The sequence below is a fragment of the Bidens hawaiensis genome, unplaced genomic scaffold, assembly GCF_021521415.1.
Source record: "Bidens hawaiensis isolate Kalapana, Puna unplaced genomic scaffold, B.hawaiensis_p1.1 tig00006617_1, whole genome shotgun sequence".
In the NCBI taxonomy this organism is placed as follows: Eukaryota; Viridiplantae; Streptophyta; class Magnoliopsida; order Asterales; family Asteraceae; genus Bidens; species Bidens hawaiensis.
The window spans coordinates 902,969-925,594 of record NW_027491447.1 but is presented as its reverse complement, the minus strand read 5'-3'; the positions used below and the strand labels follow the sequence as shown (position 1 = coordinate 925,594).

Below are 22,626 nucleotides of genomic sequence, written 5' to 3'. Positions count from 1 at the left end.
ATATAAGAGTTTGTAAGGTGAAATTGTGTTTTGATATGGTTGAAATGAGAGTAATTTCGGGTATTATACAGAGGTTTTAAGGTTTTTTTTTTAAAAAATTCGGAGCTCCAACGGCTCTTTTGGGCGAGCTCAACGGCTCTTTCTCTCTCTTCTCCCGCGACCACACTCACGCCTGCCTGGGGGCTCGCGCTCGCGCCCCGTTCGCGCCCCGGTGGTGTGGGGTTAGCGCCTGGAGGCGCGAGCGGAGGGGCTCTCGCGCCCAGGTTAGCGCCCCACACCCCTCATCCTAATATAATAATAACTTCCATTCAAACAAAAATCATTACTTCCAAGTTCTCATCTTCTACACCACCACCACAGTCCATGGAGAAATCCGGGTACGGCCGTGACGGAATATTCCGATCACTCCGGCCACTGTTAACCATCCCGCCAAAACCCACATCAATGGTCTCCTTCCTGTTCCGCAACGTCTCATCTTACCCAAACAAACCCGCCTTATTCGACTCCGATTCCGGCGAATCACTCACTTTCTCCGACTTCAAAACCACCGTCGCTAAACTCTCACACGCCTTAAGCACCCAATTGGGTATCACCAAAAACGACGTCGTACTCATCTTCGCACCCAATTCAATCCAATACCCGGTTTGCGCGTACTCAGTTATCGCCCTTGGCGCCATCGTCACCACCGTTAATCCACAGTACACTGTTCAAGAGATATCTAAGCAAATTAAAGACTCCAAACCCAAATTGATTGTTACTGTTGAAGATTTGTATGATAAAGTTGCAAACTTTGGTCTACCCGTTATGTTTTTGGGATCAGAGAGTTCAATTAAAGGGTGTTTTGGGTATAAAGATTTGATTTTGAAATCTGGGTCGGTTTCGGAATTGCCTAATGTTTCGATTAGAGGTGATGATACTGCATGCTTGTTGTATTCATCTGGGACAACTGGTGTTAGTAAAGGTGTGGTTTTGAGTCATGAATTTTATCGCGGTTTCGCAAATGTTGACTTCTGATCAGAGGTTAATGGGTGAGAAAGATCATGTGTACTTGTGTTTTCTGCCAATGTTTCATATATTTGGATTTGGGGTTATTTTGTATGGGCAGTTACAAGAAGGGAATACTGTTGTGTCAATGAGGAAGTTTGATTTTGGTGGGATGTTGAAGAATATTGAGAAGTATAGAGTCACACATTTATGGGTTGTGCCACCTGTGTTTCTTGCTTTGACTAAGCAGGATGTGGTCAACAAGTTTGACTTGTCGTCGTTGAGGCAGATCGGGTCCGGTGCTGCGCCTTTGGGGAAGGAGTTGATGGAGGAGTGTGGTAAGAGACTGCCTCATGTTGCGGTTCTTCAGGTAAACTTCATGATCTTATTTACAGTTTTGTTTGTTGGAAATTTTTTAACTTTAAATGGTGTGTTTATGCATTTATGAATTCAATGATGCAGATCTATCTTGGTATTGTTTGTTTACTGCAAATGCATATGTGCACATGGCTACTTGCCTATTTGGTTATTTTTGTGATTGTTTTATACTTTTATGTTCTTTTGGATCAACATTAATTTGGTATTCCAATTTGCATGTCTTCATTGATGTGTGTGTGTGTAGAAGTAGTAGTACTGGTGTTATTATGTAAGCTAGCCAAGTCTACGCTTGAGCTCGACTTGTTTCGAGCTATAATTTTAAAGCTTGAGCCTGGTTTGTAAGTAGTTTTAGCTCGGGTTCGGCTCTTTTATTACTTTTTAGTTTATTTATAGACCTTTATAATAAATTTTATTTGTGTTGTTAATTATAATTTTTATGTATAAAAATAATAATTATTAATTAAATATATTTTATTTTATAAATATTATTATTTAGATATATGTTTGATATATTAAATCAAGATATAAATAATAGGCTTGTTTTGGCTTGCAAGTATACTAGAGCTCAATAAGTGAAGCTTGAGGTCGGGCTTGTTTATAAAACATGCTTATTTTTAGCCTTGAGCAGTCTATATCCCATTTAAGCTACTAAGCTAGGCTGAATTTGAGCTTTTAGCAAGCTGGTCTCGAGTATCTTATGAGCGGTTTGGCTTGTTTACACCACTAGCTAGTAATTTGGATAAAAGAAGGAACCCCTTTCTAGTGTTGTTAAGTCCCATTTTATACGGCAGTGATTGGGCCCAACCGCTTATGGACGGGCCCAACTGCCCAATAGCTCTTCAACTACCGAACACCATTTTGAACATCATTTTGCTTTGATCTTGTTATTATTGTTGCTTTTTAGAATCTTGAAAATATGTGAGGAAAACAAGACACCATACATCATTCAAGTCTTCATGATCTTATTACAATGAGTATAATTGTTTACATTCATATGGTTTTGTTATATATTTTCTACCCCCTTTCTTAATCTTACAAAATATAATAATCGTGTGTATAACAGGGATATGGTATGACTGAAACGACCGGGGTCATTTCAGTCGAAAGCCCAATAATTGGACCGCGGCACTCGGGCTCAGCCGGAAGGCTTATCCCTGGAGTTGAGGCCCAAATAGTTAGTGTAGATAGCGGTAAGCCTCTTCCTCCTAATCAGATGGGTGAAATATGGGTCCGAGGAGCCAACATGATGCAAGGTATGCTCCTTTTATTATCAACACTAACACGTGTCGGTTGTCAAAATGTGCCGGTTGGATAAAAAGTCAAAACGGGTCATTTTTGTTCATTAAGGGCCGGACCGACCCAAAACACTTGTTTTCCACAATGTTTACTATTTTTGTAGATAATTTTTGTGAATACCGAAATTATATTATTTTAGTAATAATCTTATTTTTGGAATACAACGATTTAAGAGGTTTTATGTTTTATCCATTTTCAGGTTATTACAACAATCCTCAAGCTACAAAGCTTACAATAGATAAGCAGGGCTTCGTGCATACCGGGGATCTTGGATATTTTGATGACGAGGGTCAAATTTTTGTTGTTGATCGAATCAAAGAACTCATTAAGTACAAAGGTTTTCAGGTAAAACATGCTATGTTCATGCAGATAAAGATTCTATTTTTGTTCATGCAGATAAATAAATCATTTTTCTTTCAATGTAGATATTATTGTTGTAGCAGTATAGTTTTTTTAATCAGATTTAACACAACAATAACCTATCGAATTTCAAAATGAAAAAAAAAAAAAAAAGATTAAAACAGTTCTTAATGTTTACTCTATGCTCATAGTTTTCAGGTTGCACCAGCAGAGCTTGAAGCACTTTTGCTTTCACATTCTGAAATATTGGATGCTGCAGTAATCCCGTAAGCCATAATAATATAATCTTTTTCAAACTTGCTACCCAATTATTTGCACAAACCCGAACACGACATGAACCCAAAAATCGAGTTGGACACATGAACCCAAACACAACATGCATATTCGCCGGTTGACATGAATACGACCCGTTTAACTTGATTCTTTTATGTACATATCAGTACTCTATAATACCACAGAGAAATATGAACGTATACGAAACAAATTCGTTTAGATTATAAAAGTTAAGGTCAATTTCTGTTTAAATTTTCAAAACTTTGGCAGAGAATACTCAACCAAGTTATGACATAAAACACATTATATTTTTTTTCTTTTAAATAAATAGGTTAAATGGGTCAACTCGCGAACTCGCCAAGACAACCAGAATCCAACTCGTTTAGCTAAATGGGTTCGCAGGTTTGACCTGAATCTAACTCAAAACCGGGAATATTGTGTCCTGTCATAAATTCACTCCCCGAAATTTTACTGTTTAAATCCAGTTCATAATCATTAAAACCGCATTAATCTTTCTACTAGGTACCCTGATGCTGAAGCTTGCGAGGTCCCGATTGCATTTGTGGTCCAATCTCCAAACAGTTCGCTGACCGAAGAAGATGTCATGAAATTTATTTCTGAGCAGGTAAATATCGCATTACTATATAATTACTTTGCACAAATTTCATTTCTGAATTCTGATTGGAAATTAAACGTTGCATTGCAGGTTGCACCTTTTAAAAGATTAAAGCGAGTGACGTTTGTGAACAGCGTTCCAAAGTCCGCTTCAGGGAAACTTCTCAGACGTGAACTTATCGCAAAGGTCCGCTCAAAAATGTAACACTTTTATGTATGGTTAGTTTGATTAATATTTGTGGTTCTTTAGCAGTTCATGTATAATGAATTAATGTGTCAAGAAAACTGAATTAATTTAAGAGTTTCATGATCTTGTTTTCATTTTGCTATAAGTTGTCTTGTCTCCCATGGATGTTTTTTTAACTATGGTTTCGAAAATGAGAAACCTAACCTGTAAAGTTAGTTTGAACCGTTTTATATTTTAAAAATCGTTAGTTTGTATTAAAAAGTTACTAATGATGTTCGGTTCGCATGGTTAGTTACAACCTCCAAACCATCGTTTGAACTGTTAAACTGTCAAACTGTAAAAATTGAAATGTTGATCGAACCTGAAACGCTGATGGTACCGTTAAGTCGGCAAATCCAAAATATGGCTGAACAGGTAACCCGCAAAAGGGGTGATTTGATTTTGATGATTTGAGAGGACCCATGATTCATGCATATTAACCAACATGTTTTTGTTTCTAGTTCTTAACGCCATCACCCCATGTGCAAATATTATTAACCATGTACCACAAATACGCACATGACTTGATACAAAATTCAATAAAATTTAACGCGTGCTTTGATTTGATTCATTTCTATCATTTATGTCGTATTTCAATACAGAAGATTACACTTTAAAATTCACCTATATATATCATCATCGTACTCAGTATATCCCACCAATAGCAAAGCTATGGTAGGGTCTGAGGAGGGTAAGATGTAGACAGCCTTTTCTCTACCTCGTAGGAATAGAGAGTCTGCTTTCGGTGAGACCCTCGGCTCGAATATATATATATATATATATATATATATATATATATATATATATATATATATAGGGGAAGGTTAACGTACAATAATCGTACATTAGGTACGCGAGCTTTTTGAACGTCGATTTCAATTTCATGCGGTGGCATAATTGTAAATAACTTAAATTTAATTCTATGATCTAATTCATCAATTGATTCATTGAACGTCCATCCATATCAATATAATTCAACCGTCGATCAGTATTAAACTAATTTGCAGATCGATATCAAACTAATTGAGTTAATTATCTAACCCTAAAAATTTTCGTTACCTGCAAATAAAACAGAACGTTTTATCAAAACGTATAAGAAGAATCACAATTTAAGGCAGAGTTTCGACCTAGAATCACAAATAAAATGTATAAACCTAGAATGTATTAATAGAACGTTTAAAGGTTTAAAACGTATAAGGAAGAATCATATGAAAAAAAACATTCTAAAAACCTTAAAAGGTTTAAAACGTAACTAAAAATAAGAACTAAAAATCATTTATACATTCTAGGTTGAAAAAGTAACTAAAAATCATTTATACGTTCTTTTATCATTGAAATTCCTTTAGAACGTGTAAAGGTTTAAAACGTATTAACAGAACGTTTAAAGGTTTAAAGCTAATACGTTATGTTAATATGCTTTAAACCTTTAAACGTTCAGCTAAAACGTTTTTAGCTTTAAACGTTCAATGTCAAAAACCCATCATTCAGAACTCAAAATTGATCGATTGAAGCTTCAAATTGATGATTAAGTGAATCGATTTCAAAGATTAACCGATCAATTGGCTTCAATTTCAATTCAACTAAACAAACATGTGACGAGTTTTGCGTTTTTCCGATGAGTTTGTTGTTGACGACGATGATGGTGACGAAGAGTGTTGATGGCGCCGGCGAGCGGAGGTGAAGGAGGTGTACTGATGTCGGCGACTGGTGGTAGAGACGGAATGAGGGAGATGGACGAGCATATGAGTGTAATTGTGATTTTGGGTTTTGAAAATCTAACGGTTGGAAGTGTCGCGTACGTAATGTACGATAAAGGATTATTGTATTTTATCCTTTATATATATATATATATGAGTTATAGTTATAGATGTGTACAAGTTACATACTCGACCTTCATAAGCATGATTTGGATATATGTGGTTCCAAAACCAAAGTTAAATCCAACTCGATTTCAAATGTTTATATCGTATAAACATCTTTTGATAATCTAAAACAAGTTTAGCCTCCATGTGATATTTTCACAAAATTTCAACCCGTTTAATCCGTGCTATTTAAAAAAATAAAATAAAGGTCGCATCTTTTACTAAAAAAGGTCATGCATGTTTTTATTAGGTAGCAGTCCAAATTCAAATCCAATTTTAATGGCTGAAATTCACTTGTAGGGGATTAGTTCACGTAAGGTTAACTTATATAATCAACACCACTAATTTGATAATTTGGTCATTTTGAACCATCCATTTTCAAGTTCCACACTTGGGATTATCCTTCAGATAACTTAATTGATAATTTTGATTGTTTATAGATCATAAACTAAAGCTTATAACTCAGTATTCCATTAAAAAATCTTTATTTGGTCAATGTAGTTAAAATCTTTCAGAGATACAAGAATGCATCACATAGTTATTATGTGTATAACAACTTAACGTATCTAATAATGTTTTAATCGATGTGTAATGTGATTCTAAGCTAACGATACTATAGTTAAGATTATTTTCTAGAAATTACTATAAGAACACCAACTCAATCTAATTACCAAACAATGCCCATGGTCTATTGATATGAATATATGATGTTTGCTCGTCCCAAGAAATACTGTGAGCTCAAGTCCTTACCGGTTCAAGATTAGGTGAGTTCTGGACAAAAAAAAAAAAAATTTCGTAGTGACATGAATATAGGGATGAGGCTAACTTACCATATTGAATTATTGAGCAATCCTCACTCCTAGTGTCCTAAGCAGTTAATGCGGTAAAATATCGGATATCGGCCGAGGACCGATATTTGAGATATCGGTTATCGCGGTAAGATATCGGTAATTTTAATATCATGCAGATTATATATATATATATGTATATATATATAGCACTTTAAGACTAACAATTCAGTATATTCTCCTCCTATTAACAAATTAACCTTTTGCAACACTAACAACTGTAACAATTAGGAACTGATTAATACTCGAAACACCAACATTAAACACTAAAAGTTGAAAATTAAGGCTTAAAATGTTGATTCGGGAATATCGGTGAAATATCGGTCAAGATTGGTCAATATCGCTGATATTATCGGTACCGATATTCTGACCGATATTTCACATGAGGACCGATAATCGAGATATCACTGAGATTGACTGCACAGCTAGTGTCATGATTATAGGCATAGCTTACCAATTACCATATTGAGAAATTCTTACTTCTTATATTCCGGATAATGGAGGTAATAGAATGAATAAGAGAATATAATTGATAACAGAATGAAGCATATTCCATTATCCTATTTGGTTATTCTGTGAAAATCGAATGAATAATACCTTGTATTGTTTGGTAGATAATAAAAGATGAAAGAACGAAATTAAGTTATTAAAAATAACAAAAATACCATTTCCTCATGATAAAGAAAATTTACAATCTTTTGTAACTAAACACTAAATACCAATCTATGGTACAATAATGAACCATTTAAAGAACTTAAGTTATTACGTGATCGTGAAATCCCATCTTTCGTGCAATCGCAACTCCACCTTCAGCTTTCTCTGTATCACCGCCCTCTTCATTTGCATAATTAACATCTTCGCCCCAATCTTTCATCTTCATTGGTTGATGATGAATATGATTTGGATCCATATCGTTGGCAACGATAACCAGATCACCCACATTTGTTACAAACACATAGGTAATGCCGTTTATCATATATTTCATTCACTAATAAGGTATTTTGCTTATGACATGATAAGAATTGATTTTGTACACATGATTGTTTGTAAGTAACATTTTCATCATATTTATCATATAAAAATGATGCCCATATAGTAACTATCCATATTTTATTCTCATGAAAAAGATAAAAAAGAAATTGTATGTTAATTCCTTCTTAAATTATCATCTCTGTTACATTTAGAACTCACACATACCCTTTTTTCCACATTCGTACGAAAAAAAAAAACATATTTATTTAAAAAGTTTTAACTATAATTATGCATAATAAATGTTTTATAGTGTAACGGTGCCGTTGTATTGTTTAATTAGGCCATGTGGTATACTTTAACCCCTCTTAATCCTACATAAGCATCATATCACTCATTATTCTCTTTTTCACTTCATCTCACTCAAAGTAGATGGTTTAATCCTTTTAACTCCATCTCACCCCTATTAATTGTTAATTTAATATATTGTTATTTGCCTTTTAACCCGTGAAAAGCATAATCATGACCAATTTTTAACAAATTTAACACAAGTGGGGAATGGTTTAATCCATCTTTAAAGTGTTATGTCATCTTAATTTATGTTGGGGGTTAGAGTATACCCCATGACCTTAGTTGCACCGCTTCAAATCCATTTATTATTTGATAACCAACTTTTTTTATATATTTGATAATCAATTGTGTAATCGTCGCAATGTTTCTTAACCGTTGCATCTTTTTAACTCGGTGTAAGCAATACTATAAATAGAGGCCTTTCGTTTACATACACAAGATTTTTATCCCTGCAACCATCTTCTCCATGGGGAGTACTAATGTCGGTGGTGATTTCCGTTAACTCTCACATCAGAATATTTCCGTTACTTGGTTTTCCCGTCTGTTCAATATCTACAATACTCGTCCATTCAATTGGTATTCCATTTCTATAATAGTAAGGATCAACATATAACTGCTCAAAGTATCTGCACAACACCAAAAATATAATTGATTTATTGCTCTAGAACAAACATTTGCACTCAGAACTTAACTTTTTGTTTCCCTTTATTACATTAAGAAAACAAACGATACCGACTAAATTTCTGTACAATGCACATGCTAATTTTTGATATAGGAATTCCTTAATCAATATCTATATTATCTATATCTATATTACATTATAATACATATAGGCAACCTATCTCTCACATTCTCTCCCACAAGACACCGTTAAATTTAATGTTGGAATGAATGCTCCGGCTTGGGCTCCGACGGTAGTTTGGTTTTGGGTGACTTCATTCATTGCTCCGGCTACCTTCAATTCCATTCATTGCTTTGTCGTTACCATATTCATTGCTTGAGTTTGATTTTAACCATTGAATGTGTTATGACCTTTCATTTGATATTCTTTAATTGAATGTTTTACTCTTTTCATCTACCCACTATTGAATCTCAGGCCCGTTTCAATTAAATCCTACTTTAAGACTTCATCTTCAGTTCCCAATCACATCTACGAATTCTAGGGTTTGCGTTGTTTTAAGGTTTGAGGACATGGATCTTCGTTACGGGTATTTCTTCGTGTTTTGCTTCTTTTCAACTGATTTGGATTTCTGACGATTTCAGTTGTGCTTGACCTAATACCTATCGACATGTTCCTTTAAAATCCCCAAAAGAAGCGGCTCAATCTCCAATTTCAAATCTTCAATTTTGGCAATCAGCAAATCAATTGGTAATTATGTGAATCTCTGTTTTCATTGTTATATTTGTATATATTAGCTTGAAATTGATCTAATTGTTCTATTTGGTATGTCAGACGTTATACTTTTTGAGGAAGATTCATAATGTAGACTGGGCTAATCCTGTGTTTCCTATAAGTATTGAAGATGCCTCCAGAAGTGAAGCTGGAATTGAGAGGGCTTTATCAGGAATTCCAACTTATATAAAAAGTTATTTTAGCAACTTTACATTGTTTCGTATCTACTGCAACTTATGCATTCTTGTATATTATTGTTATCATTCTTTTTTCAATCATGCAGGCTGGAGAGCAACTTGTTTGAGTTAATAAGGGCGCGTTTACACTATCGGGTTTTTGGATGTGCGAATAGCTGCAAATCAAGGAATTATTCATCTCGAGTCCTATGTGGCAATTGTATGAAATCATGTTTTTATGTTTGGTTAGTATTGTGGTCTTAACTCTTACTTTTGACTAACTGGAGCATGATGTTATTTTGTGTAGTTTCAGCAGTTTTTAGTGAATGATGGCTTTTTCAACATTTTCATATGAACGCATTTTAAAAAGCTTGAAGAACCTACCATGACAAAATCATCAAAGGATTCTCGGTTTGCAAATCAAGTAAGCAAAAAGTTGCTATTTGATTTTATATAATTATTAATCTTTATATGAAATGAAGGATTCTCAAAATAGATAGTTTTACTAGCGAATTTGAATTACCATGCCCTACCTTTATAAGTTTAATATATTTTATGCTTTGTTTTTGACCTACGTTGTATGTTACTCTGCATATTTGTTATTTTTTTTCCATAACAGTATTAAGTTCTCTTTTTAAGCATGAAAATGAACATGGTGCAATTGATAATTTAGAAGATGACGTTGAGAACGAATTTTATTTGCAACCTTGGTTTTATGTACTTTTTTTTGGTCTACTTCAGGTATATCTTTTATTGTTCTTTGCACTCAGATGCATCGATTCAGGTCAAATTTAATATCAAATGTGTTAAAGTAGAATAGCTAAAAGGGGTTATTTTATTGAAAAATTTGTTGAAGGTGAACTGGTGAAGGCTCCACACACCATATACTTTTCTTATATTTGAATTCATGCATACGGTGGAAAGACATGATCAAGCTTGTTCTCATTCTCAAGCATTCCTAGTGTTGAGTCACTTTGAGTTCGGACTCACTTGGCGTAAATCATTCTCAAGCACTCCCAGTGTTGAGTCACTTTGAGTTCGGACTCACTTGGCGTAAATATGAAACCAACTATTGTTTTAGGCTCACTAATACGATCTGGCTATTGAGACGAACGAATCATAACATGAGCCGACCCGTAACGTGTGACATTCGTCAATTTCGGGTCTTGTTTGTATTCGTTTTTGTATTTGTTTATTATGTAAACCGACCCGATTTGTAAACCGAAGCTTATGTTATAATCAAAATGATGGATTTATGTTACAATATTGTTTCACACTTGTTGGGTCTTGAAAACATCTTATTTTTATTTTTATTTTTATTTATTTATTTATTTATTATTTATTTTTGTTGTTTTGTGTTTTTGTCTTGATCCATTTTGCATGAAAACTCTTGTGTCTCTCACACCCATATTTGACCACCAACATTACCCTATATATACACCACCTTTCCTCTTCATTTTCCCTTGCTACAACTCCAAAAAAAAAAAACTTTCTCAAACATCAAAGATTCAAAGTTATCTTCTTAAGTGTTCTTGAAGGTTTTAGTCTTTCATCTTAATTAGTTTATGTAGCCTTATTAATACTTGTTTATGGTTGTGCAACATATATATAATATACACCCCTTGTTTACCTTTGGTAGTTACTTCTCCGATTCCGGTCGCTGAGGTTTCGGACCTCATAAGGCAAGGCTTCATGGAGGACTTCGTGTCCTTGATATATATACATCTATATAACTTGTTCATACATATTAATCTTGCTTATTTTAGTTTGTTGGTCATGTTTACAAGTTCCATGGTTATGGGTTTTTAAGAGTCTATGCTTCGGTTTAACCGTAAACCGAACTTTGTTACTAGTTTTGTTAAATAATTGTTTAAACCTACTTATTGTTAGATCTAAGTTTCTAAAATCATTTTTACAAATTCTATGGTTATGGGTTTGTAGAATCTTACCTCGGTCTTAACCCGAAATACGATCCGAACCGAAAACCGAACTTTTGTTTAAAGACTTTATTGCTAACTTTTGGTTGTAAAACTTAAAGTATTTTTATTTGTACATTATTATACAAGTTCTTTAGTGTTTGGACATGTGGAAACCATTTATGAACTTGTTGTGAGATGGAAACCGAACCAAACTGATTCTTACTCGCTTAAGACACACAAGTTTTTTTTTTTTAGCCATCAAGACTTGTATATTTTTTTAAAAATAGTTACAAATTGATTTTTAAATATTTTCTTAAGTACTTGGAAATGTTGGATCCAACTTGATCTCATAACAAAGTTTGGACCGACAAAACCGAACACTCGCTTAATGTGCGTTGTTAGTTCTAAAACAATGGAACTACATACTTGGTTAAGTCTTATTAAATTTTATTAAGTTATCGCATAACATTCAATATTTTGGAAAGTTGACTTTGGGTTTGACCAATTATCAAGACCCGAACCGACAACCCGAACACTCGATAAAAAAAAACCGTTTAGTATCTTTATTCCAAAGGGATTTGCATTCTTGCATTTTACCCACTTTATTACCTAACATAGGTTGAGTAAATATTAAGGTTAGATACTTTAACCCGGTTTCGAGCAAACTTACATTTTTAAAGGGTTATTATTATAAATTCTTAAATAGTTACATTTTAAGCCTTGAACTTTAATTATTTACATTTCTCAACATTTATTTTGTTTAAAGACCTTCAAGACAACCTTTCTAAATTCAAGATTTCTTTTCTTTTTAGGCATTGTGCGTTAAACTCGTCGTTCCGATAAATCTCCAAATTATCATCTTTCAAGTTTACTACTTGAAGGTGAGTACTTCATACCCCATTTTCCATCTTTTATTTTGGGGGTGACATTTCATACTTGTTCAACAAAATACTTTATATTTGAATCTTAAACCACAAACGTAGTTGTATACTTTACCTAAATAATTGCTCGATTTGGTGTTCTATGCTTATATGCCTATGTGTTTATCGCTTTTGGTTGGTGGAACTATAAAATCCTAGACTATTTGGCATCCCCTTTTAGCAAGGTGTCGTTAACGTAATGCAATTAACGATAACTATAAAATCCTAGACTATTTGGCATCCCCTTATAGCTAGGTGTCGCTAATGTTTTTAGCAATATCTATTTATCCAAATTACCATTTTTATTTATCGTTTTGTATGCAAGTTTTGTGGCTATCTTTATTATATACTAATATGATTAAACTTATGAATTGCTCACCAACCTTTGTGTTGACAAACTTTATTTTATGAAATGTTGCAAGTTTGCATCTTGGTTGATTTATGATTGTGAAGAAAACGACATCAAAGACCTTAGGATATTAGTAAAAATGAACAATATCAAATTTGCCATATTTTGTGATATCTTGTTTATGGTTATTTTATGAATAATTGTTATGTGACATTTTCGATGTTGTGAAATGAAATGAGTTTATTAAATACTGTCACTTTAATTAGTATCATGTGCTTATGGACAATCGTTACACCTCGGCATGTTCCGCCGCCTTTGGTCGGGTGTGACACAACGGGCCTATTTTGAAGACCCGTGCACCTTGTCGTTATTTGAAGTAACTTATTACTTGGTGCATGGTGCAAGATATTCTATTTCATTAAGGGATAAGTATTTCCTAATTGTTAGCTTTTGCATTTGTTTAGAACACGTACAAGTATTTCCTATATAACGTGTTTAGTTTTTTTATAATTAATAAGAATCGTTTATATATTGAAATCTCTCTTCTTCTATTTTATTTTCTTGGAGATTTATGGTTGTCTCGAATAAAGCGTATCAATTCCCGTTATTGTTATTGATACGAACGAACCACCGCATGAGCCGACCCGCAACGGGCTCATTTCGAATCGGCTCATGCGATGATTCGTTCGCATCAATAACCGGATCGTATCACTCATTTTGCTAGGAGAACGAGTTGTGTGTGAAGTATTGTTTGGGGGATATGTTCATTCGCTACTTTTACTCTCAGGCAGAGCTACTACTTAGTATTGAACTTAATGTGACGCACTAAAGGCCAATTTACAGCAGAACATGTTATCAGAACATGTTTCAGTGTGAAAAGGTTTCTCAAAACTCATTTGCATTACAAAAATATGAAAAATAATTTCCTTTAGGTCTTCCAAAACTTAATTTTGTGAAGGTAAATATTCAAAAATTTTCAATGTCGATTTACTACTTTTAATATATGAGAATCTATTTTGTTGTTTTTTTTAATATTAAAGTGATTAATCTTTAGAACATGATTTGTTTCATGAGGATATTGACAATTTGGCATACAATAACCAACAAAATTTGCTTTATAATACCTTAAACAGGGTTAATCAACAAGTTTTTTTTAAACAAATGAATAGAGACATTTTTATAAATATTTAAACATGATTTGTTTAATTAAGTCTCATGATGGACCAAATCGACTCTTTGGAAAGAAGTAAATCATGAATTTCAACAATTAAATTGTTTGCATAAAACTCATTCAATACCAGTAAGATTTCTGAGATGTCAAGACATGAAGCCATAAAAGCCTTGGATCAGGTAGCATTTTTATCATAAATTTTGGCTTACAAACCTTCATTTTAATATAATTATCAGACGTGGAGGTTCATATAATAAATATACATGCTAGATTATATGTTTGTGTCCGTGTTTGTGTTACGGTAATTTGTGTTTATTTAATCTAACTTTATTCAATATATAAACTAAATAATTTGTGTTTTCATGATCTTACTTGGAGTGATACACAATTTAATTAACAAAACTTAACAAGAAACAAAGCATTAAGCGGTTAGCTGTGTTATTGTTTGAAGATAATGTAACAATTGTACTGCATTTTTTCTATATATACATGTTTCTCGTTATGGTATTATTTTTAACTGGTTTTTTTAGAAATAAGGCCTTTATTGTTTTAACTAAAGAAACCATTTGGGTAAGAAAAGTTTTGATGATAGCTTTCTTATCAAAAGGGCACAAAACACGCATCTAGGTGAATGAGGTGAGGTGTGGCCTAGGCGTTTAGAAGGACCCTATCTTATTAAATTGTGACCAAGGTTTTGCATGAACCCACTACACTATAAGTATGTTTTAAAACCGGTCGTACTGGTCGGTTGAATAGGATATACCGGATTCCAAACATGCCTCCGGTATTGTTATAGCTTGATTATATTAATATTAATAATTTATTCATTTAAATGGCCCAAGAGTCTAACCAAGCCCGATCAAATGCCCATCTCGACCCTCCACGATGTGCTAAACAGTTACTGATTGAATCTTTGTTGCATCGCCTCCGCACTGCAAAGCAAACTCATACCTATTGTATTCCCATTGGGTCCCCGCCGCAACGCGTGGACACACCTACTAGCATTTGTTGAAACATTTTGTTGCTTAATTTTTGATCAATTAATGGGACTTTTAGTAAATTATTAACGAATATGTTTGCAAGTCCTTGCATTAAAGAAATTTTCAATACAAATTTATAATACAAATGAATGCATTTTATTTATAACTTTGTTAGAGATTATGATTTATTTGTTTTACATCAAACTTTTTTATGCTAATGTTATTTGCATAAAATACACCGTCGCAACGCACCGATAACAATACTAGTTTATACATACATTTATAATAACATATGTCACACAAAAAGTATAATTGTCACCCGACATATAAAACCACCCGGTAGATACCTCATTCTCATTCTAGACCCTTGCGAAAAAATCTTCATAACTTTCCAAATAATTCTACATAATCCCAACAAAGAACTTTACATCCTTCTAACCACCCTTAAAACCACTAATATAATGCCACAATAATAATACTATTAAAATGTAAACCCACACCTAACTTAACTGATTAAAGTCTTAAACTTATTATATAAAGTAAAGCCGATCATTTCCCAATTTGATCATATTTAACCATTTCCGGTGACCGGTACGACGCCAAATCTTAAAAGTCACACATACTTGGAAAAATCCGGTTTGGATACGTCGGCTGGAGTTAGAATTAGAAAGTAAAGTAAAAACACGACACGTGTAGCCACTCACCCACTATAAAATATCGTAAACCGGTGTTTCTCATTTAAACTCAAACAAACCCTCATTCATCCCGTCGTCTTCACACCGACTTAACTTGCTTTCCATCCAAATCAAACCCTAGATCTTCAAATTCCCGATCTGATCAAATTTCACCTTTCCACGGTTTCCGATTCACTGATTATCCAAATTTTTATGTTTCTAGGGTTTCCGATTGATTGTATTGAAACTGTGTGTTTTGTTGTTGGTGTTTCAGATGGTGTCCGACGCGAGTAAGAAGAAGGCACTTCAGAAGAAGGCTGCCGCTGCTGCAAAACGAGGAGGTAAGGCAGCGGCCGCCGCTACGGCGGCTAAGGCGGCGGCGATTGGGACGATGAACGGTAGCTCGAGTTCTGATAACTTGTCGAACGGGATGGGGAGTCTGACGATTTCTGATCGTACGTGTACTGGTGTGCTTTGTTCTCATCCACTGTCTAGGGATATAAGGGTAAGTATTGATTTGATTTTATTTTATTTTATTTTTGTTAAATTTGAGGGTTTTTGTTTCTGATTTGAATTGATTGCAATTTTTTATGATTTTACAAAGTTGTATGTAAAAAACGAGTGCCTTGATGTGGTTGTTAATGTTACAAGTGTGTAATATATATCATAGTTAAAATAGTTAAAAACAGTTATAATTGTAGGTAAACCAGTATGTACATGTGTTTGTGGTTCTGGTGTACGACTATTTGAGTGAGTTAAAAGTAGTAAGTATGTACATGTTTATATGTAGAAAACAAATATCATGATGTGGTTCTTAATATTGGGTTGAATATAATATAGGAATTAGGGCCAGTTAAATTTGGGCGTTTTTATTTTGTGTGATTGACAACATTTAGGGTTAAAGATTGTAAAAAGTTATACGTGGAAAACGAATATAATGATGTCGTTGTTAATGCTCGGTTGAATACTATGGGAATCAGGACCTTTTAAAACAGGTTACATGACTGTCATTTTTTGATAGTTAAAACAGTTAAAACTGTGGTTAAAACAGTATGTACACATGTTTATGTGGTTCTGGTGTACGGCTCTTTTGATTGTGCCTGCGCGACATGTACATGCGTTTATATGGTTTTGGTGTTTGGTGCGTGTGAGGTAAAATTGTTAAAAACAGTTTGTACATGTGTTTTTATGCTTCTGATGTATGACCTTTTGTGTGTGCTGGCGTGTGTATGGGGATGTTCAGACTTCGGGTAAGAATAGAAGAAGTAAATATTTTTTTTTAAATGTCGAGATTTTATTTTATGAGTTGAGTTGTTGTATATACTTATTTTGATTGCTGAGTAAAAGACACAGCACCTAGGTTTAAGGATTCAACAAGTGGAAACTAAATTGTTTTTTGCAATCTCTAACGGTTGTACCTCATCATATGTAGGAAGAATGTCTGTTTCATTTGACTATTTCATATATACATCTATCTTATGCTACTATGGAGTTTATCGGACCCTATTTAAGTTATCACTTTTATTATCATAACTGTGTAATTGTAACCTTGTTTTAAAATTGATATTGCAGATAGAATCTTTATCACTTACTTTCCATGGGCATGATCTTCTTGTTGATACAGAGCTAGAGCTTAATTACGGAAGGTATTATCTTTTCTATTTCTTGATTCGTTTTGATGATTTTGTATAAGTTATATAATTATGTTTTTATTTTCTAGACGTTATGGTTTGCTTGGGTTAAACGGTTGCGGGAAATCAACTCTTCTTACCTCAATTGGAATGCGAGAACTCCCGATCCCTGAACACATGGATATATTCCATCTTACTCGAGAGATTGAAGCTTCTGACATGTCATCACTTGAAGCTGTTATGAATTGTGATGAAGAAAGGCTGAAATTGGAAGCAGAAGCCGAACGCTTAGCTGGCCAGGTTCTTACACGATTAATATATATATATATATATATATATATATATATATATATTAATTTGGTATGTATTTAGCCTCATTTATATTTGGATTCAGGATGACGGTGGTGGTGAAGCACTTGAACGAGTTTATGAACGGTTGGATGCTATGGATGCATCCACCGCCGAGAAACGTGCCGCCGAGATTTTGAACGGGTTAGGGTTTAATAAAAAGATGCAAGAAAAGAAAACTCGGGATTTTTCTGGTGGTTGGAGGATGAGAATCGCCTTGGCTCGTGCTTTATTTATGAATCCGACTGTTTTGCTGCTAGATGAACCAACAAATCATCTTGGTGAGTTATTATTTTTTCTAAGATTTTTATAAATGTTAAAAAGATACAATCAGGTTCTAATTTTTTATGACGTGTGATTGTTATTATTCTATTAAGAATTAAAAAAAAATAAAGAAGATACAAGCATGTTCTGATTCTTATGATGTTGGATTGATAGTTTTTCAAGATATTAGAAGAATTCTAAAGATTCAATCATCCGATTTTTATAATTTTTGAGTGTTATTATTTTCTCAAATTTTTAAAAAATCAAAAAGATACAATCAAGTTCTGATTTTTAAAGATATAAAAACGAATATAAATCAGTGAACGTATTGCCGTTATTAGGTTACCTAAGTGTGAATAAGTCTTATAAGCTTATTAACAAAATTGCTTCTAGGATCCTCTTGCTCAACATTCGCCTGCCAATTTTTTTAGCTTTGCAATTCCTTCTTTAATTTCTTTATATCACCTACACTCGGCATCCATTTTATCCCAAACTCTTTGGCTCGGTCAAAGTGATTGATTAACTGTTTATTCACCATGAACTCTGCTTTGCATCCCAACAATAAGTCATTCCCAAGTATGCTCATTGCTCACTGGCTAGAACCATCTTTAAAACCACACAAACATGTTTAAAAAGAGGCCCGAAACGAAATATAGACTAATGATTTGCTCTTGTTTTTTCTTTTACCCCGGTTCCTGTCTTTTTGTTTGTATTCCATTATTGTAAAGACTGACACTGATGCATACAAATGTTTAAAAGAAAACCCCCCAAATTATCATACCGTCCACCCGCAACAGTTGAACTAACCTGGAAACTCATAAACATGAGATATGGTCAAAACGGTTATATCAAGCAAATGAAGAAAATGAAAATATAACATTAAGACCTGTGTAGTGCCTTTGAAAACAACTTCATATATGTCACGAGTAATAATAATAATGAAGTCCTCTTGCTAAACTCAAATCAAGAACCACTTTGTTCACACATCTTGATTCTTGCATTGTCCAAAGCTTGGAATTTCTCTAAATCACTCAATGCTTGATTTGATGAATTGTTTTTCTGAACCTCACTTCCTTCTTTTTTAAATTCTAATGATAACTGCTAAGTTCTAACGATTATCGGTTCTCCACCATTTCAGTATTTAACCCCTTCTCTACAATCTAATAACAATAAGTAAGAGATGGAATAATAAGAGTCATAAATTTTAAATCAAATCACCAACCACTTTCTTTTTAATTTGCTCAAATGATTGCTTGTCTGGTTTGTCAATAGTAAAGCAAACAGTTGTAAATGTGTGAGATGGCACGCCACATATCTCCAACAACATTCCATCTAGTAACTTTCTGTTGTTCAACTTTATCTGCAAGCAAAAGTAGGGAATTCAATTTCAATAATTGAAGAAAATAAACATATCACATAAAGCATAATCCCACAAGAAGACTCTGAAGTGATCAACATTTGATGTTGTCAGTACCTTCAAAAGCCTTATGGCCTTGACCCAAAAAGCCTCTAGCTATTTGCCACTGAAAGAAATCGATGGACTCCTGATTTTTAATTTACCATAAAATATTTTTAAGAAATATGCAATCAGGATTAGAAAAATAACCTACTTGAATATGTTCATTTAGATGACTCAATAAATGCATTATTAATTACCGTCAGGCTCTATATGTGCCGGAAACATGAAATTTTCGCTGCTTGCTCCTCCACGTCTACAATTACATAACTATATAAAGCAAAATCACATTAAAACCACCTAATCAGCCACAAATCAAATAACAATTCGAGATAGTACAGACTAGACCTGCTTTGATTACATTCCACGCCACAGCAGAAGGAAGAGCGATTCCGTGGTCAGCAGTCGTAACCGTTTATATTTAAGAAATGAATTTGTGATAGGAATTGAGGAAGAAAGGGTGTTAAATAGGGAATAGAAACCCTAAACGTGGGTGTGGGAGTGGGAGAGAAGATACTGGGAAGGACGCCGGAGAAAAAGGAACTTGAACATAAAACCGCAAGCTATTTTTTTTTTTAAACTATTTACATTAAACCGCCATTGCCAGGGATAAAACCGCAAGCTATGTAACTGATAGTAACCTCTGCTTCTAGAAGAAATTACAGGACTTCAAACGTCCAGATTTCATCTCAGACCAATCTAATGGTTATAAGTCATTCAAAGTTAGTATAATTACCGGGAACAATATATTATATAATTCAACCCATTCATATTGCCACCTCTTTGTGAGCAACCAAATGCTAATAATTTTAATGATTAGTGTGGAAAGTTGTAGATGTTAAAGACACTTTTGGAACACATTAATTGATTATTTTGGTTGGATTTTAGTACGAAGACGTGTAGGTAGCAGCTTCACAAGAGGAGCATGCATGTTTTCCGTTAACATCCATTTCACATGTCATATATTGTGTGTGACGCTAAAGTACTATCTCATGTCTTAACATGTGAGCTAAGAAATCGTACCTTATATTCTTTATCATGTGTGTATACCCATGCATGCATACATATAGAGAGAGAGGTGAGTTAGTGTACAAAACAAAATTAGCGTGTGAAGGATAAGAAGCTACCAGAATGTGGCACGTGACATATGACCGAGGGTATATGTCTTCGCAATAATTATGCACAAACGTAAATGAGTAAAATCTATACTCTTTAATAAAAAGCCGCATGTTTTGCTAATGGCATCTTAATTTCTTTAGACATGAATTAAAATGAGTAAAATCTATACTCTCTAATGAAAAAGCCGCATGTTTTGCTAACTTTCACTCTTATATTAAATCTCATCATTTTTAATAAACTTATGATAATAATTATAATAACCTATAAAAAAAGACAGATAATAAAAAATTGTCAAGCCATGCATGTTTAATATTATTAAAATTTATGATTAAAATTTTTTTAATTTAATATTCACCTTTTTTTTAAATATTTAAAATTTGTAATTTATATAATAACAATTATGGAAGAATTGTGCAGTCAACTATTGTACTCTGGGGCTTTAGTGTATGTATCATGGTTTTCTCATTTTTCATTTAGCAAGTGTCTTTGCCTTTCATATGTGTCTGCTTTTCAAACAATCTTAATTGGTTTTTGAAGAAACGTGGATCTACTCACTGGTAGCAGATCTACTTTTCTCGGGTGTGATTAAACTATTTCACCGATGGTTCTTCTGGATCCGAGTTCTTCCACCTACAAAATGAACAGCGCCGTTACTTACCCCTCAGAAAGGGACAGAGGGGTCCTCTTTGGGGTAACCCTCCGGCGTGAGAATCAGTATCTTTTGGAGAAGATAATAATGTTGTATGTAAGTGAATCTCAAGAGTATTGCTGAATCGCTGAATACTCTTGATTTGTGTGACTGTGTGTTTTCTCTGTAACTGACTGTGAGTGAATATAATTCAATATGATTGAATGTGATATCACTGCTTGTAACTGTCAATGATTGAGTGTGAATGAATGTGTCATCAAAGTGGAGTTGATGCTGTATTTATAGTGCTAGGGTTTCCACTGGTTGGGCTCAGCCTCGTTGGCCTCCTCCAACCGCACTGCGCCATGTGTCCTCTGGGACACCTGGCGCTTTCTCGTTGGTTGTAATCACGTGGTAGCACATGTGTCATGCTGAGTTGTCGACCTTTCATTTGGCCGTTGTCAACATCAGCATATTCTTACTCCTTAAAAAGATGCCTTCTGGAAGATTGTCTGACGTGCACAATCAAGGTTGCCCTAATCCTGATTTAGATAAGGACGAGGTTGATTATGTGCACGTGTGATATGCGCCCATCCTGAGGATGCGCGAAGTCTTCTTTTTATTCTCACGCGCAGATATTTCATGCGCAAGTGTGATATGGACGAGCGTGTGATATGCGCCGCGCGATGGTGCGCCGGGCGCATATGCGACGCGCGAGCATATGTGATGTGCAAGAGCATGTGATATGCGCCGCGCGTTGATGCGCTGCGCGCATATGTGATGCGCGAGCATATGATGCCTGAGCATGTTTTGCATGCGCCGTGCGCCTAGGTTTTGGCTTTGTGCCTTGATGTCTTTATCTTGTGGGTTGACCCGCCTTGATTGGTGTTGAGGCGGGTATATACCTCTTCAAGCCCCCCCAGTCTAATGTGTGTCTTATTTCGCGCGAGCGTGGTGAGATAGATATTAGACTCACTGAATTGTCCTTTATAGGGGGTTTTGTCGTTTTCCTGGTTGTTTCCATCATCGCGCGAAGTTCTATCCAGTTTGTTGAAAACCAAAGGTCCAAACACGTGGTTGGTTGGTGGTGACGTGCGCCGTAAACGTGTCAGAGGTTTCGTGTGCTCGAGGTGCTACAGTTGCCTTTCACGTCCCCTCACAGCTGTCCTGAACACGTGTCGCACTCGCATTGGTTAGTACCTGCGAGTGGGGGCGCGTCACTGTGCCGTGGCAGGTCGGTTACAATTTTATGTCCCCTCACACAGCTGTTAGGGACACGTGTCCTTCCTTCGTTGGCTTGCACCTGCGAGTGGGGGCGCGTGGAATCCGATCAGCTGCCACATTTCTCTCTCCTGGTCCTATAAAAGCAGGCCCCTAGAAAATTTTTTATCCTCATCTTTATTGTTGTTCAAATTCGAATTCCTGCTTTCACATTC

General features: G+C 34.6%; 1 protein-coding gene and 1 pseudogene across 1 annotated transcript; both read left to right on the top strand.

Annotated features, from left to right (window-relative positions):
• Positions 1-363: 363 nt before the first annotated feature.
• Positions 364-4,119, top strand: LOC143633092 (4-coumarate--CoA ligase-like 7; annotated as a pseudogene).
• Positions 4,120-16,018: 11,899 nt separating this feature from the next.
• Positions 16,019-18,220, top strand: LOC143633117 (ABC transporter F family member 1-like). Its single transcript, XM_077101462.1, has 5 exons — positions 16,019-16,249; positions 17,317-17,390; positions 17,465-17,675; positions 17,770-18,004; positions 18,162-18,220. The coding sequence occupies exons 1-5, from the start codon at positions 16,019-16,021 to the stop codon at positions 18,218-18,220; spliced, it is 810 nt and encodes a 269-aa protein (XP_076957577.1).
• The last annotated feature ends 4,406 nt before the right edge of the window (positions 18,221-22,626 follow it).

Bases quoted from the DNA above. Each gene is read 5' to 3' on its own strand.
- LOC143633117 (XM_077101462.1), top strand. From the start codon at position 16,019: ATGGTGTCCGACGCGAGTAAGAAGAAGGCACTTCAGAAGAAGGCTGCC. The intron at 17,391-17,464 runs GTATTATCTTTT...TTTATTTTCTAG, and splicing joins CTAGAGCTTAATTACGGAAG to ACGTTATGGTTTGCTTGGGT. The intron at 18,005-18,161 runs GTGAGTTATTAT...TTGGATTGATAG, and splicing joins TGAACCAACAAATCATCTTG to TTTTTCAAGATATTAGAAGA.